This window comes from Adiantum capillus-veneris, chromosome 24, assembly GCF_014529385.1.
Source record: "Adiantum capillus-veneris isolate H3 chromosome 24, ASM1452938v2, whole genome shotgun sequence".
In the NCBI taxonomy this organism is placed as follows: domain Eukaryota; kingdom Viridiplantae; phylum Streptophyta; class Polypodiopsida; order Polypodiales; family Pteridaceae; genus Adiantum; species Adiantum capillus-veneris.
In genome coordinates, this window is record NC_140954.1 from 64631999 (window position 1) to 64659087 (window position 27089).

At 45.0% G+C, this 27089-nt stretch overlaps 1 protein-coding gene across 1 annotated transcript; it reads right to left on the minus strand.

Annotated features, from left to right (window-relative positions):
* Window positions 1-25895, minus strand: LOC147426488 (uncharacterized). The gene is made up of 3 exons (XM_086498938.1): window positions 25616-25895; window positions 1380-1632; window positions 1-690 (listed from the first exon to the last, which is right to left on the minus strand). Exons 1-3 carry the CDS (start codon window positions 25802-25804, stop codon window positions 101-103), a joined length of 1032 nt encoding a protein of 343 aa, XP_086355064.1. The 5' UTR covers window positions 25805-25895; the 3' UTR covers window positions 1-100.
* Between the last annotated feature and the right edge of the window lie 1194 nt (window positions 25896-27089).

Genomic DNA, 27089 nt, shown 5'->3' on the forward strand with positions numbered 1-27089 from the left:
TAAGCAAGCCATCTTACATTCTTTACCATTTTTTATGCTTGTTTACATCCTTATTTGGCTGATTGCTCATGTTCAATAATAAAACTATCTACTTGCTTCCTTAGATAACTTCGACTTCCACATAGCAAGAGACCGGCGGAACTTCAGAGGGCTCAAACTTGTCCATGCTCGTACCTTTCCATTCACAAGCGGCGTACTCTAGTTTTCGCTTGGAGTGATTGATATTGTGATAAATCTGAAAATTGAGAAATGAGAAAGGCCTCTGGTCCTTAGGGCCAGTGACAAATGAGGGAGTTTCAAAAAAAGTAGTGTCTGGAAAGGATGGGAATTGACCACGCGGGGGGTATGGAACACGCGGGGGGATCCATGGGCGTGTTTCCCTTTTCCTCCTTGTGCACCATGTCCACTGCTGGTGGAAGGAAGGAAACCCACTCCCAGGATCATCAACAATGATACACCCCACACTATCAGGTTCCACATCCATCTCATCTTGGATATCCCTTGTGCCCAGTACACACCTAGGTTCCTTTCTTTTCTTGGTGAGTCTTTCGAGGTCTTCGTCGAGTGTTTGCCCTTTTGTCTTTGTTGATTCTGGAATGGTAACAGGAGGCAGCAAATCACGTGGATAATAATGATCATCGTCTTGGCCCGCTATTCTCGGTATCTCCACAAGTATTTGACATCGTCGACCTGTGTTTGCGCACCTCGATGAAAACCACCAAAATCTTTGACCAATTACAAAATAGACATCACATCCTTGTACGCTTCTAATAATAATCTTATAAACTAAATATTATCTGATAATTTGTTTTGTTTTCGGAGTCGGGAAGGGCACGCCCGGCCGCTCCCCTCATACACCAAAAAAAAGTATACAAGAAGAACGACGAGGACTATGCACCCAGAAACCGAAGGCAGACGCTTTTGTCACTAGTTTCCTCTGGACTACGAGAGTTCAGAATTATCTACACTCTTAGGGCCATGATTAATCCCTTGAGAGACCCACTTCGCCACTTGGATTTGGGCGTGACAGCGACCAAGTACCTCTGTTCAAAGGCCATCTGATAATCTATATTCAATTTCAATAATCTAATAATCTATAATCTATTTCTAATCTATTTATATAATTCTAATATTCTATTTCTATTTCCAATAACATATATTCTATTTTCTTATAAACAATGTTCTATATCTATAATCTAATAATCTATTTCTATAATGTAATAATCTATACTCAATTTCAAGAATCTATATTCTATTCTAGGACTCTACATTCTATTTCTATATTCTAATAATCTGTCGAATCTATATTCTATTACATTCTATTTCTATAGAATATACCTGAAAATCTTCTAGATATTCTTCTATAATCTATTTCTTACCTGCACCTTTACCGCCTCCCCACACTTTAAAAAACCTTGTAAGAGTCTGCTTGCTATCAGAACATGGAAACAGACTGGCATATTTGAATGCATGCGCAGAAATTTTCCTCCTCACTTCGTTCTTCTCTATATCAAAGTTATCACCGAGATCCTTTCTGAGCTCTGCTGCTCTAGACAATAGTAACTCTGATGTCTCATAATGTCGTTCTGACCATCCAAAAGCTTCTGCAACTAGATCAAAACCATGTGCTGCCTATATAAACACAAAAATGCATAATCAGAAATTTCCTTCTCTCTCTCTCTCTCTCTCTCTCTCTCTCTCTCTCTTTTTGGATAGATCTTTAAGGTCTCTTGAGATAGTTTCCTACGACGTTAAAATTCTCTTCTTCTCTCTCTCTCTCTCTCTCTCTCTCTCTCTCTCTCTCTCTCTCTCTCTCTCTCTCTGTGTGCTCGCGAACCCTAACCCTGCGCTGCACAAGGTTGATTGGTTCAGGAATCTCTCTCTCTCTCTCTCTCTCTCTCTCTCTCTCTCTCTCTCTCTGCGTGAACCCTAACCCTGCGCTGTCCCTGTGCGCAAACCCTAAACTCTGTGCTGCCCTCTACGCGCTGCCCCACATGCGCCTGTGCTCGCGTTCTGCCCTAGGCCACGCCTGCGCCACTGCACTGGCACTGCCCTCCGTGCTACATTAAGCCCCCCCGCCCCCCCCCAAAGGGCCGACATGCCGAAGAACACCGCGAAGGAGCAGCCCTAACCACTAGAGACAACCAAGCCAAATGATAGCTACATCGTGGATACCCTCAACGTCTTCCAGCGTAACCGCGAAACGTTTCAAGGCTGAAACATTTCACCCTGAAACGCGGCGTTTCACCACCGAAACATTTCAGTCCAAAATGAGAGCACAATGAAACGTGAGACCAAAACGTGCGTTTAGCGACTATGAAACTTAAATTATGGTAACTTGCTGTTAGTGAAACGGCTTGTGTTTCACTTGGTGAGCAAAACGTTTCAAGGCCCGAAACGTTTCACCTGTCCTTACCTGCCGAAACGCGTTTCATGGTGACGCTGACGTCTTCGCCAACCGGCTATACAAGCTTTAGAAAGAGGTCGAAGGATTAACCAAGGAGAAGGAAGCATGGAAGAAGGAGAAGGAGAAGTGGGAGGAGAAGAAAGAGGAGAAAGAAGAATGGAAGAAAGAAAAGGAAGAGCAAAAGGAGCAAATCAACCTCCTCCACGCCTCTATCGCATCCCTCACCCCCGAAGGAGAGATCAAAGCTAAAGCCAAGGAAGCCCTCAAGGAGGAGATCACCAAAGCCCTCACGACGACAAATTGGAGGCCACCAGGGAAAGATGGGTTGAAGTAGTCAAGATGAACATCAAAAAGGAGGCGAGAGCGGTACCCCAAATAGATGAGGCACTCACCATACACAACCATTGAGGAAGAGAAGATCCGACAAGCCCGCCGCCTCAATGTACGAGTAACTGGCATCAAAGAAGAGGAGAGGTCCATACCCGAGAGCGATGGGAAAGCCCTATGCATGAAGCTTAGATACAAAGAAGACAAGGTGTAACAGACTTGGACACTCCAAGTCAAGAATCAATCGCGACAGCACCAAATAACCACTTCAAACAATTCACAGATCACAATAGATTTCCACAGCCCAACGGAGTTCCGTGCCTAGAGATATTGGCCCCAAAGACTGGCGCCCCTTTCGGTATTTCTTTTCGTATTAATCAGTTCAAAGTACAAGAGAGTGGCTCGGGGTTCACTCTCAGACTCTGCGTCCAGATGCTCTGAGAAGTGAAGGCCCAAACCACTTATTTAAATGTTTACAAGGGATGCCAAAAGCAGAGCCCCAAAAGCTTCAAATCAAAAGCAACGGCTCTCTCTCTCTCACAGAGAGTCAAAACTTGAAAGCAAAAGCATTCTCTCTCTTGTTCTAATTGCATAGAGAAAAAGCAAGATTTGCATCGCTCAAAACCAAAAATATATTTTTTATTTTTTTTTTCTCGCCTCCGTGATTTCCGAAAATTAGGGTTTTGGGCAAAAATTAGGGTTTGCAGGAATTTTAGGGTTTCTGGCAGAAATTAGGGTTCTGTTGTCCGCCACGTCATCACTTTGTGACATACCCCCCTCTTGAAAGCATTGTAATCGACCGCGATTACGCCTGCAAAACCGACAAAGGCCATAAACCGTCTTAGCAGACACTGACTGTTAGTACCTACGTACTAGGAACACACATCTAGCACATGTATAAAATCGACAGTCACATCACAGGACATCACAGGACACCACATGACATTCAACATTCATTCGGATCTTAGACCATGATTTATCGGCAATGTAGCTAGCAATCACATCTAGGTCCAATCGAAACCTCATCGATGTCCGATTGACTAACCCTATTGCAACCATGTCTATTCAAGATCAATCAAACCAAAATGTTGCAGTCATTTCGTCTATCAGTTCCTGCACTCAAAATAAGTCAAGAACAAATCAGTATCATTATGAAGAATTCCATTTCATAAAGTCATCCAGCAGAATACTGTCAGCTCTCAGTATCCTTGAAGCTCAAAGAGACATCAGTGACTTTAGTATCAAAATCAAGGCATCTCTTGACAAAGGAGCGGAGTAACTCCCCTCTTGTGCATCCCACTGCACCAGATCTTCGGCCAAGCTGAATTTCTGGATTCCGTTTGGAGTAGACTATGCTAAACCAAAACATCGAGGTAAAGTTTCACAACCCAAGGAGTATCTGCTAGGTCCTCCTCCTCCATCCACTTCGCATCAAATGCAGGAAAGTTCTTGAACTTAACCAAGAACCGCCTTCGGACTTTAGCTTTAGTCTTCCTATCCCTATGTGCCAAAATCTGTTCACGAACAAGGGTCTCCTCGTTTTCTTCCACTGCGGGTTGCTCATCAGGCTCCCCATCATCAGGCACATCACCTTAAAAGGTTTCAAGAGACCCACATAAACGCATTGTGAATCCTCCAAGTATCTGGCAGTTTCAATTGGAAGGAGACATCATTTATCTTTTCAGTAATCTAGAAAGGTCCGTAGTATCTCATACTCAGCTTTGGAAAAAGCCTCTCCTTTCCCTTTTTCTTTCTTAGGCATGCCTTCTCAAAACGTAAGAGCACCCAATCATCCTCCTTCAATTTCAAGTCGCGACAATGGCGATCCGTTGCCTTTTTCGGTCGTTCTTGAGACTCCTGCAAAGTCTCGCGAACCTTGGCAAAAGCCGTATCCAAATCTCGCGAATATTCATCCGCTTCAAATATCTAATCTTTCATGCTCAGGAAGGATGGAACCTTCACAGCACTTTCAACAATCTTAAATGGCGTCTTCCCCGTCGAAGAGTGTATCTTGTTATTGCAGGCAAATTCCACCAAAGGTTTGAGTCTTCTGATCCGAGATACAAGACTTCAATAAATCTAAAACCACTGAATTGGCAATCTCAGATTGCCCGTCAGTCTGCAAGTGGAATGATGACGAGAGCTGCAACCGCGTGCCAATGTTCTCCCAAATTGCCTTCCAAAACAAACTCATAAATCTGGGGTCTCTGTCGCAGACAATCGTCTCAGTCGTGCCATGTAATCGGAAAATCATCGTGATCATTCTGTGTTCTCGGGAGATCAAAAATGAAATCCATTTCAATATTTTCCCCGCGGGGGGTGGGTATGGGTAAAGGCTGTAACAATTCCTGTGCCTTATGCCTGTCAAACTTGACCTTCTGGCATACTGCGCACAAACTCTTCCACATCCTTTTTGAGTCTCGGCCAATAGAAGTATCTCTCTACCCCTTCTTGGTGGTAGCAATGCCGCGGTGACCCATAAAAGGTGGACAGTGGCATTCAATCATAACCTTTTCCCGCAACGGCTGTCTAACGCACAACATAGTCTTTCTCATCAAGTAGCCTTCCTGAAGGGAGTATCCAGCTACTGTCTCCCCATCCCGTATCCATGTAAAAATATCTGCAAAATCTGTATCTGTGGCATACTGATCAACCATATCCTCGAAGCTCCTATGATGTATCGCGGAAATAGCCAGAACCAACGGCTTCCGAGACAAAGCATCTGCCACCACATTCTTCTGTCCCTGCACATGGACAATCTGGAAGTGAAACTGTAACAAGATGTTCGCCCACCGCATCTACTTTTCCGAGAGCTGCTTCTGTGGCAAGAAGTAGCGCAAACTCTGATGGTCTGTAAAGACAGTAAAATCCGCTCCGAGTAGGTAATGCCGCCACTGAGTAAGAGCATGGATAACCACCAAAAGCTCTTTCTCATAAATCTGTGTTGTCATCTCCGGCCTAGAGAACAATCGGCTCTCGTAAGCAATGACATGGCCTTCTTGCATCAAGACCGCACCCAGACTACGACCATAAGCATCACAAAATACTTCAAATGACTTCTGCAAGTCCGGCAAAGTCAAATCTGGTCTTGTAGTCAATTTCTCTTTCAATGTCTGAAAGGCAATCACCTTTGTGGATCCCCACAAGAAAGGGACTCCTTTCTGTATCAAGATATGCACAGGGGAAGCAAACTCTACAAACTTTCGTATGAACCGCCTGTAGTACGAACACAGTCCCAAGAAGCTTCTAACTTCATGGACATTCTTCAAATCGGGCCAATCACAGATAGTGTCTATCTTGGTCGGATCCATTTGCACTCCTATTGTTGAGACAAAGTGTCCCAAAAAAATGTATCTCTGAAGCATATGATCTCTGTGTTCTGCTTCATTCTTGGAGAAAACAATGATATCATCAAAGAAAGTGCCAACAAATAGCCTGTACTCTTGAAAAATCCTGTCTATCATCCGGTTAAATGTCGCAGGAGCATTGGTTAAGCCAAAAGGCATCACCAAAAACTCAAATAACCCAAAAGTCGTCCGAAAGGTTGTCTTGTAGACGTCTCCCGGCCCGATTCGGATCTGATGATATCCACTCTTCAAGTCAATCCTACTAAAGCACGAGGGTCCCCGTAACCTGTTGAGTGGGTGATTTTGTTGAGAGCTCTATAATCGATGCACATTCTCCAAGATCCGTCTTTCTTCAAATCCAACAACAGTGGAGAGCAATACGGTGAAGTACTGTGTTGGACAAGACCCTTTTCCAAGAGGTCTTTCACTGGGTCCATAATCTTTTCATTCTGTACTCAGCTCACACGGTAAGGTGGCCGGTTCGGTGACGTGCTTCTAGGTATCAGATCAATGGTTTGATCTTCAGGCCCTCTGAAAAGCAATCGGCATGAGTGTGGAGAAAAATCTTGGCGTTCTTTTGATCAGGTCAAAACATATTCAACCTTTATCCATCGTTCAGGTCTCTCCCATAAGAATGAGTAAAGAAAACTGAAGTTCATCAAGTACAATCTCTGAACCCTTCATTTGTCAAAGTCACTTTCTCGGCCCAGTAGTCAACCACGGCGTAGTTCTTGTGGTACCAAGGGATCCTGAGTAGAACGTCACTCGCGTGCCCTGAACACCCCTGCCATTGCAAACGAAGTTTGCCAATGCTTGGTGTAATGGCAACATCCCATCCAGGTGCCAATCGAACTACGTCCGCCTATGGCGTTAGTCTGTTGGGCTTAATTTCCAAATCGAGCCGCCAATTCCAAGTGAAAAGAAGTTGGCCTTGGCTCCTTCAAAAGAGCTTTTTGATCCTTCACTTTGCCCCAAAAGCGGCAAAGTTTGTACTTTCATTAATTAGATTCGGTGCAGGTCCCACGCCATGTGGTACCAGTTCTACTTTTCTATCTGCCTTTTCTGCCACGTTCCTCAGCTGCTCTCGAACTCTCAAGCCTGTCGTCGTCTTTATCATTCTATTCTTTCTGTGCCATTTTAGGACGCTTCGCAGAGATATGTCCATGTTCCACGCATCCAAAACACTTCCCCTCTCTGATGAAGCGAGCTCTCTCCTAAGGAGTAAGCTTGGGTCGTGCATCCTTTTTCTCTGGGTTGCTCTTTTTCTTTCTACTTTCATTCCCAGAAGTCTGTTCGGCTCGTTGTGTCATGGCCTCATCTGTGGGGTAGGTCAAACTGCCAAAGTGAATGGCAAAGCCCCGCTTCGCATGACTCATCAACTCCTAAATAGAAGCTGACTTCTATTCCAAGCAGTGATCTCGGATCTCTATAGGTAGACCCAAGGTGAACCGCTCAATCTGTTCTCTGAACGAGATCTTCTTGAATGAAGAGGCAGGTAGAAAAGAGCTCCAGAATCTTTCACAATAAGCATTGATTGTATCTTTCTTGGTCATCCGAAGATGGTTCCAAGCAGCTCGACTTTTTAAATTTCAACCATTTAACTAGCACAGTCTTGTTTAAAAGAAGCGTGGACCACCAAGTACGAGCATTCCCCTTAAGGTAAGAGGTAGCTCTTCGAATCTTGGAGTGCTCTGAATAGCGTCCTCTCGCGAAAGCAATGTCAAACTACTGTATAAAAGACAAAGCCTTCGAAGCATCTGAGTATCTTGAAAAAGTATCAAACTTGATCGAGTAGCCACCTTCCTTAAACTCTCGGACTTTCTTGCTTTTATCTTCGAGAAAGTCATACTAGTTGGGCTTTGTAAAAATTCTTCTTGTTCGCATAGAGGTTTCTATCATCAGAATATGAGCTGTCTGTAGACGAGTCCTCAATAGAACTGTCAATCTCTGGGCGAGATTTAGCCTTCTTTGCCTTTGTCTTGCCCTTTCCGAACCGTTGTTTCTTGCTTCGCTTTTTACCTTTTCTGTCTTCTTCGCTCGAATCTGAAGAGCTAGAAGAACTGTCAAAAGAAGAAGTAGAAGAAGAAGAGGATGAACTAGGTACTCCTTCAAATCGAGCACGCTTCTTCTGTTTCTTTGCCTTGTCGAATGTCAACTGACGACCCAAATATCCCAGGAAGTTAGTGCCTTTCTTCTGCTTTTTGCCATGCTTTTTGGCTTTCTTTTGCGCGTCAAAAAGCTGAGCAATCCGTGCATCAACCACCTCTAGTAATTCCTTCTCTGAATACTGTTTGTGATCAGAAAGTTTCTTGAGAGCGGGTTTCAATGGTTGTGTAGTGGTTTTCTGTCACAATTCATGCACTTCCTAAAAAGAAGTCTCTTTCATATATTTTGTCAATTTCGGATCCTTCGCAAAACTGAGCATCATCTTTGTTGCATCGCCGATCAATTGACGACGCTTCATCTCTCTTTGCTCCGCCTGAGTAGGCCGAGGCAGGCCATACTCTCTGTCAGAATCTTCGTTGTGATCCCTGCCCGCATCTACAAATGCAGAGGGAGTCGACTGATCCTTGCGTGAAGCCATAGGTGCCGCGGAAAAAAAAAAATTGGGGATCGGATTTCCCTTAGAAGAGAAATCGGCCGTGCTCCGATACCACTGTAACAGACTTGGACACTCCAAGTCAAGAATCAATCGCGACAGCACCGAATAGCCACTTCAAACAATTCACAGATCACAATAGATTTGCACTGGCCTGACGGAGTTCCGTGCCTAGAGACATTGGCCCCAAAGACTGGTGCCCCTTTCGGTATTTCTTTTTATATTAATCAGTTCAAAGTACAAGAGAGTGGCTCGAGGTTCACTCTCAGACTCTGCGTCCAGATGCTCTGAGAAGTGAAGGCCCAAACCACTTATTTAAATGTTTACAAGGGATGCCAAAAGCAGAGCCCCAAAAGCTTCAAATAAAAAGCAACTGCTCTCTCTCTCTCACAGAGAGTCAAAACTTGAAAGCAAAAGCATTCTCTCTCTTATTCTCATTGCATAGAGAAAAAGCAAGATTTGCATCGCTCAAAACCAAAAAAAAAAATATTATTTTTATTTTTATTTTTATTTTTTTTCCCGCCTCCGCGATTTTCGAAAACTAGGGTTTTTGGCAAAAATTAGGGCTTGTAGGAATTTTAGGGTTTCTGGCAGAAATTAGGGTTTTGTTGTCCGCCACATCATCACTTTGTGACACAAGGCTTCCCTTCTCCAAACTTGGAGAGCCAACAAAGACTTACAGAAAAAAGCCCTTATCCTCCAATTCACCTCCGAGGAGTCTCGAACATCCTTCATCCTTCATCCGAAAGAGGGTTATCCTGCCTGAGAGGGCTCAAGGGGCCCCCTATCTACCTTGACGACGACCTCACAAAGATACAACAAGACCACCGCCGAGTATGCATGCCTAGAGTCAAGAAAGCTCACAAAGAAGAGAAGAAGGCGGTATACCAAGATGGTAGGGTCGCCTCACTTCTCAGGGCATCTGGACATAGAGTTTGAGAGTGAAACCCTAGCCACTCTCTTGTACTTTGATTTGATTAATATAAAAAGAAATACCGAGAGGGGCGCCAGTCTTTCGGGCCAATATCTCTAGGCACGGAACTCCGTCGGGCCAGTGCAAATCTATTGTGATCTGTGAATTGTTTTGAAGTGGTTATTTGGTGCTGTCACGGTTGATTCTTGACTTGGAGTGTCCAAGTCTGTTACACACTCAAGAATATGAATGTGATGTGATCACCGCTTGGAATCATCTGAGGAAGTAAACACTAGAGTCCGAGGGGGCGAAGTAGCAGAGCGCGATGTAGATACTCCTGGCTCGTGATAGCTCAAAGCAAATCCAAAGGTAATGTGTCTGTGTGTCACGATTGTGACGTATTCTTTGTCTTTGTATTACCTTTTTCACTTGGTTCTCTTGCAGATACGAAGACGTACCAGATCCGAGATCCTCGATTCTCCAAAGGATGCATCCTTTCGTCCAAGAGTCGCATGTGTTCGGCGAATAGCCATGCCTCTTCAGTGAATGGTTGCACCTTTACTCCGAAGGATCACGACTCTACAGCAGAGGGACACGACTATTGGCCTAGAGTCATGTCTCTTGACCTATGGTCATGTCTTTTCATCGTGTCTCTTCAGTTTCTATATAAGAACGCCTTTCAAACAAATTTGATTCAATCCATCAATCAAACACAGAGTCTTCCGAGTCTTGTCTCGTAGTACAATTCAAGTTTCTTAAGTCTTAATCATGAGTTTAAGCACTTAATTAAGGATTAGTAACTAGAATCCTTACATTGTGGGTCTCGTGCAACAATTTGTATCCTGCTTTTGGAGTCCCAGATTGAAGAGTATAGCCACCCCTCGTGACTCTTGCATGGTGTGGTGTCTCGGTGTGAAGACTCCCATTGAAAGCCTTGGACCTTTGGTAGACTTTGCTCTAGAGTCTCGTGTGTCTCTGTCAGAAGGATGAGGTCTTGCCCTCTCATCACCTCCTCAAGCCTCTCTGGATGTGTCCATAGATTCCCCTTGCAGTTCCAAACCGCTAGGTGGATCTCCTCATGTGTCCCATAGGTTGTGAGTCCCTATGCGATACCACTAATTTAAAGGTTACAAGGGATGCCCAAAAGCAGAGCCCCAAAAGCTTCAAATCAAAAACAATTGCTCTCTCTCTCTCAGAGAGAGTCAAAACTTGAAAGCAAAAGCATTCTCTCTCTCTTTCTCATATTGTAGAGAAACAGCAAAATTTGCGTCGCTCATCATTTTCAAAACAAAAAAAAGCCTCCGCGATTTCCGGAAATTAGGGTTTTTGGCAAAAATTTGGGTTTGCAGGAATTTTAGGGTTTCTGGCAAAAATTAGGGTTTCTGTTGTCCGCCACGTCATCACTTTGTGACATACCCCCCTCTTGAAAGCATTGTAATTGACCGCGATTACGCCTCCAAAACCGACAAAAGCCATAAACCGTCTTAGCAGACACTGACTGTTAGTACCTACGTACTAGGAACACACATCTAGCACATGTACAAAATCGACAATCACATCACAGGACATCACCAGACATCACAGAACATCACATGACATTCAACATTCATTCGGATCTTAGACCATGATTTATAGGCAATGTAGCTAGCAATCACATCTAGGTCCAATCGAGACCTCATCGATGTCCGATTGACTAACCCCTATTGCAACCATGTCTATTCGAGATCAATCAAACCAAAATGCTGCAGTCATTTCGTCTATCAGTTCCTGCACTCAAAAGAAGTCAAGAACAAATCAGTATCGTTATCAGGAATTCCATTTCATAAAGTCATCCAGCAAAATACTGTCAGCTCTCAGTATCCCTGAAGCTCAAAGAGACATCAGTGACTTTAGTATCAAAATCAAGGCATCTGTTGACAAAAGAGCGGAGTAACTCCCCTCTTGTGCATCCCACTGCACCAGATCTTCGGCCAAGCTGAGTTTCTGGGTTCTGTTTGGAGTAGACTATGCTAAACCAAAACATCGAGGTAAAGTTTCACAATCCGAGGAGTATCTACTAGGTCCTCCTCCTCCATCCACTTCGCATCAAATGCAAGAAAGTTCTTGAACTAAACCAAGAACCGCCTTCGGACTTTACCTTTCTTCGTATCGTTATGTGCCAAAATCTGTTCAGGAACAAGGATCTCCTCGTTTTCTTCCACTTCGGGTTGCTCATCAGGCACATCACCCTTAACAGGGTTCAAGAGACTCACATGCAATGCATTATGAATCCTCCAAGTATATGGCAGTTTATATCGGAAGGAGACATCATGTATCTTGTCAATGATCTGGAAAGGTCCGTAGTATCGCATACTAAGCTTTGGAAAAAGCCTCTCCTTTCCCTTTTTCTTTCGTAGGCATGCCTTCTCAAAAGTAAGAGCACCCAATCATTCTCCTTCAGTTTCAAGTCGCGACGATGGCGATCCGCTGCCTTTTTCTGTCATTCTTGAGACTCCTGCAAAGTCTCGCGAACCTCCGCAAAAACCGTATCCAAATCTCGCGAATATTCATCCGCTTCAAATATCTAATCTTTCGTGCTCAGGAAGGATGAAACCTTCGCAGCACTTTCAACAATCTCACATGGCGTCTTCCCCGTCGATGAGTGTATCGTGTTATTGTAGGCAAATTCCACCAAAGGTAAGTTCTTTTCCCATTGAGTCTTCTAATCCGAGATACAAGATTTCAATAAATCTAAAATCACTGAATTGGCAATCTCAAATTGCCCATCAGTCTGCAAGTGGAACGATGACGAGAACTACAACTGCGTGCCAATGTTCTCCCAAATTGCCTTCCAAAACAAACTCATAAATCTGGGGTCTCTGTCGGAGACAATCGTCTCAGACGTGCCATGTAATCCGAAAATCATCGTGATCATTCTTAGTTCTCGGGAGATCAAAAATGAAATCCATTTCAATATTTTCCCAAGGGCGGATGGGTATGGGTAAAGGTTGTAACAATCCCTGTGCCTTATAGCTGTCAAACTTGACCTTTTGGCATACCGCGCACAACTCTTCCATGTCCTTTTTGAGTCACGGCCAAAAGAAGTATCTCTCTACCCCTTTCATGGTGGTAGCAATGCCGCAGTGACCCGTAAAAGGTGGACAGTGGCATTCACTCATAACCTTATCCCTCAACGGCTGTGTAACGCACAACATAGTCTTTCTCATCAAGTAGCCTTCCCGAAGGAAGTATCCCGCTACTATCTCCCCATCCCGTATCCGTGTGAAAATATCTGCAAAATCTGTATCTGTGGCATACTGATCGACCATATCCTCGAAGCTCCTATGATGTATCGCGGAAATAGCCAGAACCAACGGTTTCCGAGACAATGCATCTGCCACCACATTCTTTTGTCCCTGCACATGGACAATGTGGAAGTGGAACTGTGACAAGATGTTCGCCCACCGCATCTGCTTTTCCGAAAGCTGCTTCTGTGACAAGAAGTAGCGCAAACTCTGATGGTCTGTAAAGACAATAAAGTCCGCTCCGAGTAGGTAATGCCGCCACTGAGTAAGAGCATGGAAAACCGCCAAAAGCTCTTTCTCATAGATCTGTGCTGTCATCTCCGGCCTAGAGAATGAACGGCTCACGTAAGCTATGACATGGCCTTCTTGCATCAAGACCGCACCCAGACTACGACCACAAGCATCACAATATACTTCAAATGACTTCTGCAAGTCCGACAAAGTCAAAATAGGTCCCGTAGTCAATTTCTCTTTCAATGTCCGAAAGGCAGTCACCTCTGTGGGTCCCCACAAAAAAGGTACTCCTTTCTGTGTTAAGGTATGCAAAGGGGAATCAACCTCTGCAAACTTTGGTATGAACCGCCTGTAGTACGAACACAGTCCCAAGAAGCTTCTAACTTCATGGACATTCCTCAAATCGGGCCAATCACGGATAGTCTCTATCTTGGCCAGGTCCATTTGCACTCCTGCTGCTGACACAGTGTCCCAAAAAGTGTATCTCTGGTAGGAAAAATTCACTTTTCTTTGCATTAATCACTAATGTGTGATCTCGTAATGCCTGAAAGACTTGAAGCAGATGATCTCTGTGTTCTGCCTCATTCTTGGAGAAAACAATGATGTCGTCAAAGAAAGTGCCAACAAATATCCTGTACTCTCGAAAAATCATGTCCATCATCCGGTTAAATGTCGCAGGAGCATTGGTTAAACCAAAAGGCATCACCAAAAACTCAAATAACCCAAAAGTCGTCCGAAAAGCTGTCTTGTAGACATCTCCTGGCGCTATCCTAATCTGATGATATCCACTCTTCAAGTCAATCCTGCTAAAGCACGAGGATCCATGTAACCTGTCGAGTATATCATCGATCCTAGGAATCGGAAATCTGTTCTTGATGGTGATTTCGTTGAGAGTGCTATAATCGATCCACATTCTCCAAGATCCGTCTTTCTTCAAAACCAACAACACTCGAGAGCAATACGGTGAAGTACTACGCTGGACAAGACCCTTTTCCAAGAGGTCTTTCACTTGGTTCATAATCTCTTCATTCTGTGCGCGGCTCACACGGTAGGGTGGCCGATTCGGTGGCGTGCTTCCGGGTATCAGATCAATGGTCTGATCTTCAAGCCCTCTGAAAAGCAATCGGCATGAGTGTGGAGAAAAATCTTGGCGTTCTTTTGATCACGTCAAAACATATTCAACCTTTATCCAGCGTTCAGTTCTCTCCCAAAAGAATAAGTAAGAAACTGAAGTTCATCAAGTACAATCTATAAGCCCTTCATTTATCAAAGTCGCTTTCTCGGCCCGATAGTCAACCACGGCGTAGTTCTTGTGGTACCAAGGGATCCCGAGTAGAACGTCACTCACGTACCTTGAACACCCTTGTCATTACAAACAAAGTTTGCCAATGCTCGGTGTAATGGCAACATCCCATCCGGGTGCCAATCGAACTACCTCCGCCTATGGCGTCAGTCTGTTGGGCGTAATTTCCAAATCGAGCCGCCAATTCCAAGTGAAAAGAAGTTGGCCTTGGCTCCTTCAAAAGAGCTTCCAGATCCTTCACTTTGCCCCAAAAGCGGCAAAGTTTGTACTTTCATTCATTAGATTCGGTGCAAGTCCCACGCCATGTGGTACCAGTTCTGCTTTTCTATCTACCTTTTCTGCCACATTCCTCAGCTCCTCTCGAACTCTCAGACCTATGCTCATCTTTATCATTCTGTTCTTTCTGTGCCTTTTTAGGGCACTTCGCGGAGATATGTCCATGTTCCCCGCATCCAAAGCACTTCCCCTCTCTGATGAAGCGAGCTCTCTCATCAGGAGTAAGCTTCAGTCGTGCATCTTTTTTCCTCTGGGTTGCTCTTTTTCTTTCTACTTTCGTTCCCATAAGTCTATTCGGCTCCTTGTGTCATGGCCTTATCTATGGGGTAGGTCAAACTGCCAAAGTGAATGGCAAAGCCCCGCTTCGCATGACTCATCAACTCCTAAATAGAAGCTGACTTCTATTCCAAGTAGTGATCTCGGATCTCTGTAGGTAGACCCAAGGTAAAACGTTCAATCTGTTCTTTGAACAAGATCTTCTTGAATGAAGAGGCGGGTAGAAAAGAGCTCCAGAATCTTTCACAATAAGCATTGATTGTGTCTTTCTTGGTCATCCGAAGATGGTTCCAAGCAGCTCGTATATCTCGTTCATATTCTTGCGTCAACCAAGAAGTAATAAAAAGATTCTTAAATTTCAGCCATTTAACTGGTGCAGTCTTGTTTAAAAGAAGCGTGGACCACCAAGTACGAGCATTCCCCTTAAAGTAAGAGGCAGCTCTCCGAATCTTGGAGTGCTCTGAATAGCGTCCTCCTGCGAAAGCGATGTCAAACTGCTGTATAAAAGACAAAGCCTTCGAAGCATCTGAGTATCCTGAAAAAGTATCAAACTTGATCGAGTTGCCACCTTCCTTAAACTCTCGGACTTTCTTGCTTTTATCTTCGAGAAAGTCATACTGGTTAGCTTTGTAAAAATTCTTCTTATTCGCATAAAACTTTCCGTCATCGGAATCTGAGCTGTCTGTAGACGAGTCCTCAATAGAACTGTCAGTCTCTGGGCGAGATGTAGCCTTCTTTGCCTTTTTCTTGCCCTTTTTGAAGCTTTGTGTCTTGCTTCGCTTTTTATTTTTTTCTGTCTTCTTCGCTCAAGTCTGAAGAGCTAGAAGAACTGTCAGAAGAAGATGAAGAACTGAGTAAGCCTTCAAACTTGACACGCTTCTTCTGTTTCTTTGCCTTGTCAAAAGTTGACTGACGACCCAAATAACCTGGAAAGTCAATGCTTTTCTTTTGCTTTTTGCCGTGCTTTTTGGCTTTTAAAAGAAGCGTGGACCACCAAGTACGAGCATTCCCCTTAAAGTAAGAGGCAGCTCTCCGAATCTTGGAGTGCTCTGAATAGCGTCCTCCTGCGAAAGCGATGTCAAACTGTTGTATAAAAGACAAAGCCTTCGAAGCATCTGAGTATCTTGAAAAAGTATCAAACTTGATCGAGTTGCCACCTTCCTTAAACTCTCGGACTTTCTTTCTTTTATCTTCGAGAAAGTCATACTGGTTAGCTTTGTAAAAATTCTTCTTATTCGCATAAAACTTTCCGTCATCGGAATCTGAGCTGTCTGTAGACGAGTCCTCAATAGAACTGTCAGTCTCTGGGCGAGATGTAGCCTTCTTTGCCTTTTTCTTGCCCTTTTTGAAGCTTTGTGTCTTGCTTCGCTTTTTGTTTTTTTCTGTCTTCTTCGCTCGAGTCTGAAGAGCTAGAAGAACTGTCAGAAGAAGATGAAGAACTGAGTAAGCCTTCAAACTTGACACGCTTCTTCTGTTTCTTTGCCTTGTCAAAAGTTGACTGACGACCCAAATAACCTGGAAAGTCAATGCTTTTCTTTTGCTTTTTGCCGTGCTTTTTGGCTTTCTTTTGCGCGTCAAAAAGCTGAGCAATCCGTGCATCAACCACGTTCTCCAGTTCCTTCTTCATATATTTTCTTGGAGGCAGAAGGTTTCTTGAGAGCGGGTTTCGGAAGTGGTTGTGGTTCTCTGCCACTCCATCTGTACCTCTTCCAAAGAGGTCTGGTTCATATATTTTGCCATCTTCGGGTCCTTGGCAAAATTGAGCATCATCTTTGTTGCATCGCCAATCAATTGACGACGCTCCATCTCTCTTTGCTCCGCTTGAGTAGGCTGAGGCGAGCCATACTCTCTGTCTGAATCTTCGTTGTGATCCCAACCCGCATCTCCAGATGCAGAGGGAGTCGACTGATCATTGCCTGAAGCCATAGGTGCCGCGGAAAAAAAAAACATCGGGGATCGGATTTCCCGTAGAAGAGAAATCGGCCGTGATCTGATACCACTGTAACAGACTTGGACACTCCAAGTCAAGAATCAACCGTGACAGCACCAAATAACCACTTCAAAACAATTCACAGATCACAATAGATTTGCACTGGCCCGGCGGAGTTCCATGCCTAGAGATATTGGCCCCAAAGACTGGCGCCCCTTTCGGTATTTCTTTTTATATTAATCAAATCAAAGTACAAGAGAGTGGCTAGGGTTTCACTCTCAGACTCTGCGTCCACATGCCCTGAGAAGTGAGGCCCTCACCACTAATTTAAAGGTTACAAGGGATGCCCAAAAGCAAAGCACCAAAAGCTTCAAATCAAAAACAATTGCTCTCTCTCTCTCTCACAGAGAGTCAAAACTTGAAAGCAAAAGCATTCTATCTCTCTTTCTCATATTGTAGAGAAAAAGCAAAATTTGCGTCGCTCATCATTTTCAAAAAAATAAAAAATAAAAAAAATTAATAGCCTCCGCGATTTCCAAAAATTAGGGTTTTTGGCAAAAATTAGGGTTTGCAGTAATTTTAGGGTTTCTGGCAGAAATTAGGGTTTCTGCTGTCCGCCACGTCATCACTTTGTGACAGAGTGAGCCATGAGGAAGTAAACACTTTTTTGAACTAAACCCACTTTGTTGGTGCCTCCCTCCATCGTAGCAAGGTAGACCACCAAGTCTATGCGTTCCCTTTGAGGTAGGATGTCGCTCTCCGGACTTTGGAGTGTTCAGAATAGCGTTCGTATGCAATATCAAACTGTTAATGAAAGCGAGGGCTCTATGGGTATTCTTGAAGCCAAAAAAAGTTTCAAACTTTGCTTGCCCGCCCTCCTTCAAATCTTTGGGTTTCTTCCATAGTTACATGGGACGGCGGGTCCGGGTCAGGAACGGGGTCGGGAACAGGGACGGGACGGCAAAAGTCAGGAAACGGGGATGGGGTTCGGAACGGCAAAAAAAAGAGTAGTTTTTTTTTGGCATTTTTTGACCTCCACACATGCCACACACATAGAGCATCACTTTGACCATAAATTTCCACTAAATAGACCAAAGAACACGAGTCATATAGGCGGAAATGTGCTAATAAAACATCGATGATCGATGGATACAAAATGAGAAGTGCATGCCACAAGGGCTCAAGAGTCAAAAAGCCTAAAGGACTTAGGACAAGCCTGAGGCCTCAAGGATAACAAAAAGTACAAAGGGATATGTAGTAGGTAGAGTCGTAGACTCCATATAACCGGCCTGTACAACGTAGAGGGCGGTACTATTTCAATTACCTGTTAACTTTACACAGAGCACTGAGAAGGGAAGAGAACACAGTTGCGTCCAACGACTAGAATGTCACTGCGCACACGAGACCAACACCCTGTAGGCCCCAAAGACTGGCGCCCCTTTCGGTATTTCTTTATTCAAATTAAGGTAGACGATCCGACCACTTCGCATAAGCTTTCACAAAGCTGTCCAAACCTGGCGAGGGCTGAAAACACAGGTTTTCGACCTGATTTTGGCAACATAACGACGCAAAAACCCCTGTAGGTCAAAAGCACCTGTCTAGGACGGATTCCCTCTCTATCTGGAAGCTTTCTGGTGAGCTGTCACAGAATTTCAGCGGGCTGTAATTCCCTGTTTTTCACTGCCGGGTGCCCAAAAGCCTGTACACGCATCCCAAGGCTCTCACGAGGCTCCCCCGGGGTTCCCTTGCAGTTTAGGTGCGAAACCCTAAACTTGCAAAAAAACACGGCAGGCTGTAATTCGCTGTTTCGAATCCTTTTTAGCGGAGCGAACACGCCTACGCGTGTCCCAAGGGCTCCCGCACGCAATGGGACAGTTCCCCTGTGAATTGGACGAGTTTTCAAGCGAGAAAACTCTCCAAACTCGCAATCTTTTGCGATGGAACTATACGTACCTGTGGAGGATTAGCAATTAGCTAATCCGGTTCCTGTTCAGAAGGCTCTTGCCTTGGCAAACGCGCATAAACCCCCAGAACTGTACATGTTCATCTGAGTAGCCCAACTAGTGGGGCATTACCATATGTGCCAAAGGGGAGAGAGAGATGCACGAGAGCAAATCATAGCGCTACATGAGACAGAGGAGAAGGCAAGCTTTCCATTAAAGCTGTAGACCTGCACCCACTACTCACACACACACACACTGTAGGTCAATGCAAAAATCAGCCTCCTCTCTCAAATTGGGCGCCCCCTCTTACTGATGGAAGTGGAAAATCAACCTGGAACCGCCATGTGTCCAGTTTGCCCCTTTTGAGTTAATTCTCTAGTTCCCACTGACTTATAAAGTTATAAGTGACTTTCCGAGTGGCCCAGACTTCATTTGGCGCACACAGGCTTCCATACTCATCAGAATTCAGTGCTAACTGGCCCGACCAGTCCCAGACTGACCGACCCAGACTCCCGCTGTGAGAAACCTATTCGGCCGCAGCCGTTTCACACTGGCCATGCAATGTCCACTTGCACCTTTTCAAGGGTTCCGGGGAAAACAAGTAAAAATAAAAATAAATAAAAATACCTAGTACTTATTTACGGAAGGCAATAGGAAAAATACACCTCCTGGTGACACTCAAGAGTCTAGACTCGAGAGTCGTGTAACAAACTTGGACATTCCAAGTCAAGAATCAACCGCGACAGCACCAAATAACCACTTCAAAACAATTTACAAATCACAATAGATTTGCACTGGCCCGGCGGAGTTCCGTGCCTAGAGATATTGGCCCTAAAGATTGGCGCCCCTTTCGGTATTTCTTTTTGTATTAATCAATCATCAAAGTACAAGAGAGCGGTTAGGGTTTCACTCTCAGACTCTGCGTCCAGATGCTCTGAGAAGTGAGGCTCTCACCACTAATTTAAAGGTTACAAGGGATGCCCAAAAGCAGAGCCCCAAAAGCTTTTAAAATCAAAAGCATCAGTTCTCTCTCTCTCTTAGAGAGTCTTTTCTCTTTTTTTTATTAAAAAAAAAAAAGCAAAAGCAAAATTCGCGTCAATCATCATTTTCCAAAAAAAAAAAATTTTTTTTTTTTTTAATAATCCGCCTGCGCGATTTCCAGCAATTAGGGTTTCTGGCAGAAATTAGGGTTTGCAAATTTTAGGGTTTTTGACAGAAATTAGGGTTTCTGCTGTCCGCCACGTCATCACTTTGTGACATACCCCCCTCTTGAAAGCATTGTAATCGACCGCGATTACGCCTGCAAAACCGACAAAAGCCATAAACTGTCTTAGCAGACACTGACTGTTAGTACCTACGTACTAGGAACACACATCTAGCGCATGTACAAAATCGACAATCACATCACAGGACATCACCATACATCACAGGACATCACAAGACATTCAACATTCATTCGGATCTTAGACCATGATTTATCGGCAATGCAGCTAGCAATCACATCTAGGTCCAATCGGGACCTCATCGATGTCCGATTGACTAACCCCTATTGCAACCATGTCTATTCGAGATCAATCAGACCAAGCTTCGTAGACTTTGCCAATGCATGGCTGCAAGCCATCCACCACTCGAAGTAAGTGTAGAATAGGCTTGACCATGGCGTCAAGAGTCTTCACCTCCTCCCACCAAGCGGTGTCGTCGGCCCATCCTCAGCATTTCAATCCTACTGTTGATGTAGACTCCGGCATGGTTCGAAAGTATGGAGACCTATCCACACAAAATAGAGCATGTTGTGTTAGTATGGCGAGTCGAGAGTCGAGAAGTTATAACCCATTATGAATACAAAATGGAAGATTGCAATGTGCATATGCCAAAGGAAACTCACCGCGAAGCATGGAAGGCAATGTGGTCGTGGAAGAAGAATCGGGCAACCGACCTATCCACCTCTTCCTTCAATTTAGGATTCCAATTTTTGTTGAGAGTGCTTTGGCGATGCGGAACAGAAGAGGACGGTGTAGATCATGGCGCTCTTGAAGCTTCGAGAGATGTCGTCAAGGTTGGCTTCCCTTTGCTCTCGCGGTGTCGCCGTGGCGGAGGGATCAACGGCAACAAAACGGCCCCTCTTGGCCGCTTCCGCAACCTCATACACCGTGAGCTTCTCAAGAAGATCCAACCTCTTCTCGGGAGCTACATGAGGGCAAAAACTTCACCTCGTGACCGGGTTCATGAAGAAGATGGGCTCGCACTTTGTTTGCACCACCCGTTCTCTTGTATGGGCATAGCTTGCATGTCCATGGTCTTGCACCGCCACCTTTGCCACGCATGCTAAAGTCGACTTCATCCCACCACGACCATGTTTGCATGGCGGGCCTCCTTCGAGAAGAACCGGCTTGAGAAGTGGAGTTAGCTTGAGATGACATGATGGTGGAGAGACTCGAGAGAGTAGAGCTTAGAAGTTAGAGGAGTTAGAGGAGAGCTTGTGTGGAGAGAGAGTAGAGGAGTGCTTCAAAGTGGGTAGAAGAGGGAGAGGAGAGCTTCAAAGTGGGTAAAGAGGGAGAGAGTGGAGACTCAAGCGTTGAGTGTAGAGCGTACGGGCCACGGCTTAGTCATGCTTGAGCCTTGAGCAATGAGGCTATGAGTAGAGAGGAGAGCTTGAGCCTTGAGGGAATAAGTATTAAGAGGCCCAAGGGGGCTTTTATAGCCTCCCAAGGGCCAAGCCCCCCCCAAAATATGGCAGTTGGGCTGCAAATAGCCGTTTAAAACGGTCAAAAACAGTCCCAAACAGCTACTTTTTTTGCCCTAAAAACTGTCGTTCCCAGTCGTTCCATCCGTCCCCGTCCGTTCCGGTCTGTCCCTGGTCCGTCCCCCCTGCGACCCGCCCGTCCGGCACCTCTTCTGACCGTCCCAAGGCGTCCCCGGCTCGGTTACGGCCATCCCGCGGCCCTAGGGCCCGTCCCCCCCATCCCCTGTAACTATGGTTTCTTCTTCCTATCCTTGAAAAAATCATATTGGTTGGCTCAGTAAAATTGCTTCCTCTTAGCAAACACTGGCTCATCAGGCTTTGAATTGTCCGAGGAAGAGGAATCCTCGTCTGAACCGTCAAAGTACTTTCAAGATCTTCTATGGGATCGACTCTTCTTTGCCTTCTTGCCTCAACTGTGTCTTTGGGTCTTTCTCCTATTCTTGCCCTTTCTTCCCTTGTCACTGGACTCTGAGGTCAAAGAACTGTCAGAGCTATCAAAAGAAGAAGAGAACGAACTGAAATCGTCCTCAAATCGAGCTCGTTTCTTTGCCTTCTTGGCGTTTTCAAAAGTAAATTTCCGACCCAAGTAACCTGGATGGTCGGTTGCTCGACTCTGCTTCCCTGGACACTTCTTGGTCTTCATGAGTCTGTTGACTCGTCGTTCAACTCCTTCAAACTCAACCTTTGAAAACACCTTCTGGGCAGGAGACCTAGGTGTAGTTGACTTCTTCATTGCCGACTTCAGAGGTGATCTGATGACCGAACGCCATCTGGAATGCATCTCGCAAGCGGATACTTGGCCAAAAATTTCACATACTGTGGATCTCTAGAGTACCGAAGCATCTGTTAAGCGTCAACCTACTGTTGCTGTTGCATCTCCATCCTTTCATATTCAATAGGAGGAGATTGCTTGTACTGCTCTGAATCTTCAGAAGATGGACGATGTCCATTGAAATCTTCATTGTTCTCGCCTAGGCCAGGTTGGTCGGGTATTACAGTTCCCTCCTGACGAAATTCGTCAACTGAATCCATAAGTGTTATGAGTAAAGGATCGGATCCTTCATGAAAGAAGAATCGACTGAGCTCTGATACCATGTAACAGACTTGGACACTCCAAGTCGAGAATCTACCACACACACACGAGAAAACTGAAAGAACTGAACAAAACTGAGAGAGAGACGACATTGCACAGCGAAGTTCCGGGCCCACAGAGATTAGCCCCAAAGACAGGCACCCCTTTCGGTATTTCTTTATTATTAATGATTCACAAGTACAATTGTCCAAGGGTCCTCCTCTGAGCCTCCTCTCAACAATGCTTCTAATCTGGCTGAGATTGAGGCCCTGGCAATTTATTTATATGCCCTGGGCCTTCCAAAAGCAATGTACATGAAAAGCTTCAAGTCTAAAAGCATCTAGTCCCAATTCCTAACGTCAAAAGTTGTCAACGCAAATCACGGAAATCCATACAGGTGCCACGTCAATAGCCAACGCGATTAGCACGAAGTTTATCTTGCATTGCCACGTCAACATATACATGCAAATTGAGAGTCCTTGCTTTATTTTAATGTTCTTGTGTCCCCTGAGCCCCATCGGACCTTTCATTTTGGCCTCTCGGATTGGTTCCGCAAGTTGTCACAACTTCTTCTACATCTTTCAACGGGGCTCTCACCTCTTTCTATCCGGAGTCTGTCCTTTAGGTCATGCCACATCATCATTTTGTGACACTTGAGTACTAGAAGTTCTTGGTACTTGGGATACTTGGGTACTTGGGCTTCTTGGTACTTGGTATTGCTTGCAATTTGCGTTGAAGAAGGCTTTTCTCTTACCCAAGCTCAACTCCTTCCTACCAGTGCACCCCTTGGCAGCCTTGCGCTCACACCAAAGTTGTTATTTTCCACCTCACATCTATTGGCATGGCGCAATGTGCAAGCCTCAAGGTCTGCTCTTAATGGTGGAAAGAGGAACGAGGGTGGGCTGGACAAGCCCTTCTTTTCTAGGTTACCTGTCACTCTTCAAAAACACAGATTAGAGAGATTGACACAAGTGGTCTTGGGTTACAAGCAATCTCAATGAAGCAAAAGAAAATTATGTGGTTCGTTATGCCTTATATGCCCTTAAGACAGAGCCATGAAGGCAAGAGCGCTCTCGATGCGCGATAGACTAAGGGTGGGAGTGGTTAAGTCTGGTGCAAGGACACGAAGATTCTTTGAGAAAATCTGAGAGATTCTTTAGGTCTTTTCTTGAGTGATGATATTGAACACTCCCAAAGAGCTCTGATACCAATGTAATATGCAACGGAAGTGAAGATGGTGAATGCTCAAAATGAGTGCTCAGTGCGTACTCAAGGTTCCTTTTACAGAATGAGAGAGTTCCTTTTACTTCATGAGAGTTGTGCAATAGACTAGAGAGAGGAGAGAGTGATACTATGAATGAAGGTTATGTGAGTGATAGAGAGAGAGAGAGAAAGAGAGAGAGGACTAACATCAGATGCCCCTCCAAGGGCCCCCTCTCTATCGCTAGAGAGGTATTTGCTTTAGATTGCACAAAGGCTGATACAATGGTCCTAGATGTTGAGATGCTGATGGGATCTTGTGGTAGATGCTTGGGTTTGTGAGGCTAAGGGCTGAAAACTAAAAAAGCTAAGACTGTTCTTGCCTGAAACTACGAATTGGCATGAGGCTAGGGCGGAAATTTGAAAACCTTGGCTAATCTGAGGCATTTGAAAACGCTGGTTGATCTGCTGTCTTGGGCTGAAAACAGAAAACGCTAGTGTTGATGGCTAGATCTACGATGGTGCAACGAGGTGATCTAGTGCAAAAACGCCATAGAGGCTGAGGTACTACGGGTACTTGGTGTTGGTACTAAGGGTACTGATTTGTGGTTGAGAAGTGACCCCTAGGTTCACTTATATAGGGAATTAAAGCTGGATGAAAAGTGACTTCTAGGTTCAATTATATAGGGAATTAAAGCTGGGTCTGGCAATGCACCTTGAAAATCCCACAATTTCTAAAATGATGCTAAAATGTCACTTATTAATAAGTTGATGAACTACTAATAAGAGGTGATTCGGATGCAGTTATTACCTAGGCTTGGTACTAATGCAACTGTATAGGAACACTCCCCCTCGGAACCAACAGAATTGACACAATGGTAAGGACAACCTCTTCTCCTCGATAGCAATGTAGCAAGTCAAATCTTAATTGTACGACCATGCAGCCGCAAATGTAAAATCGCTCTAGCAAGCAACCTGGCTGCCTCGTGAAACCCCACGAAAACTGCAAGGACTGCGGAGTGCGAGTCAAGGATGGGATATGCCAGGCATATGTACCAGAAACTGCAAAAAGTAATCTATCCCAAGCATCTCTCTCACGTGATGTAATAAATGGTAAACAAGGTGACAGAACTACACACCAATCCTCAAAAGTCTCTACATTGTGGAAATCAACCCCCAACAATCTACAAATCCCCATTAGGAAATACATCCACAATCTGCTGCCTCTTTCCTGAGTACACATCACACCTACTAAAGAGTCATCGATCTCTAGAGAGATCCACATAGCTTCCTAGAATAACCATTGTGGCCAAGCCACAATGACAGCATAAAGTTGAATCCACCATCAACACCATGAAGAGCAGCTTGCACTTAAAAATCTTGACAGCACTCAAGAGAGACGCCAACACCAAACTTGAAAAAGAATCGTCGACACAGCACGGCAAAGAGGTGAAAGCAGCCTTGCTTCAACCACAGAAGACACCACGACAAGGTGATGAAAGCACCTTGCTTGAGCATGTCCTAGCACTCAAGACAAGGCATAGGAAGGAAGCGAGCCACCACTCTCTCTCGACATAAGGATACATATACACAAACGAACATATGTAAATACACCACACACTTAATAGATACGTGTGTAAGAAAAATGAACAAACCTGGAAGCCATGGCCATGTAGGTAAGTACAACAATAACAATACATGGAGAGAGAGAGAGAGAGAGAGAGAGAGAGAGAGAGAGAGAGAGAGAGAGAGAGAGCTTGCCATGGCCATGGTACCGAAGCCGCCGATCCAAATCTTTCCGCCTGAAGGGACGCGTTTCTCGCAGGCAACTACAAGCACTTTCGCGGGCAGTGCAGGCTTCCTCTCACCTTTCTTCGATCGGTAGTCTTTCAGCTTGCACCACATGTTTTTGTAGCCCAGCTTGCTCAATATTCCAATGGAGTCCGACATTGTGTGTCCGGGGGGGCGCGGGCGGCGCGCTCTGTGCGCGTGTGCCGGAGGAAGCGACGAGAGCACAGAGAGGGAGGGGACGCTTCGAAAATGGTCCAGCGATTCAAAAAAAAAAACATGTGCGAATAAATTTTATTGGGATGCACTTTAAGAACAGAATAACATTTAAGCGTCAATAAAGGTAATTAAAACGTCAAGATTTACATGAGTAGTAAGGAGGTCCCAATCATTTTAAATCGGAAGTTTTAAAGACTCTAAAAAGATGCCTTCGCATTCAGATGGGAGAGAAGAGGAGGGGCGGGCAGGTGGAGACCATGCGTCTTTCTTTCCATTCGCTCCCTCTTGCACGCGCCTGAGGTCTCTCTCTCTCTGGCAGATCTGTGAAGGCTGGAGAGGTCGGTGTTGCTATGGTTCTTGGCGAGTAGGGGCACACGAGAGGCATGAGAGGAGCAAGGTTGCAAGAACAAGCCGGAAGGTTCGAAGAACAGAATTTGAGGAAGAGCAACAGCCATGGTGTAGAGCATATGAACGGTAGAAGCTCCATTGTTTGCCCCTTTTTGGAGATGGAATCTTGGAGAGATGAGACTTACTAGAGCTTGAGCATGTCCTTGCTATGGGAGAGCGGCAGGGAAGGGAGTTGGGAGGTGTTGTAGGCAACATTGAAGGCGCTGCAGAGGATAGGGGCAGACAAGAGGGAGGCAGGTAGGGCGATGATTTTTTCTCGCAAGGTAGCGTGGAATCTTAGTAGTGGCATCTCGTAAACAAATGATTTTTTTTTAAAGGTGAGCCAGTAAAATGTCAGGATTTACATGAGCCAGTAAAATGTCAAGATTGACATGAGCAGGGGGTACCTGGCTGTAATAAATGAAAAAAAAACGATCATCCAACGAGATCCTGGCAGGCATCGAAGTAGGGAAATGTGCGACAAGCACCCAAATGCTAGTGTGCAGTCAGACAGTGGGCATGCGAGCAAGGCATCGGATAGACTAGCACGGACGCGCATGAATTGAGGGTTGTGGGTAGATCAGGAGGACCGCTTGGAAGCTTGGAGCACCTCGACGTAGTTGCTTGGTTTGTTACGTGAGACCAACATAAGTAGCGGTTACGCTGGCACAAAATCGAAAAAACAAACAAATCTGAAGGGACACCAACGCAAATCAAAATAGAGATGTTGTGTGCAGCTAGCAGAGGAAAGCTCCGACGACGATGCGTTGGCGCACTCTTGGGTGGAGTTTTCTAGCAGCACGGCACGGGGGGTGGGGGGGGAGAGAGAGAGAGAGAGAGA

What these genes read in the sequence shown, in the direction of transcription:
- LOC147426488 (XM_086498938.1), bottom strand. Translation starts at nt 25,804, where the DNA reads ATGTCGGACTCCATTGGAATATTGAGCAAGCTGGGCTACAAAAACATG. An exon ending in GCTTCGGTACCATGGCCATG is followed by an intron (nt 1,633 to 25,615) that starts GCAAGCTCTCTC and finishes GTGTTTATATAG; the next exon opens with GCAGCACATGGTTTTGATCT. An exon ending in GGGAGGCGGTAAAGGTGCAG is followed by an intron (nt 691 to 1,379) that starts GTAAGAAATAGA and finishes GCGCAAACACAG; the next exon opens with GTCGACGATGTCAAATACTT.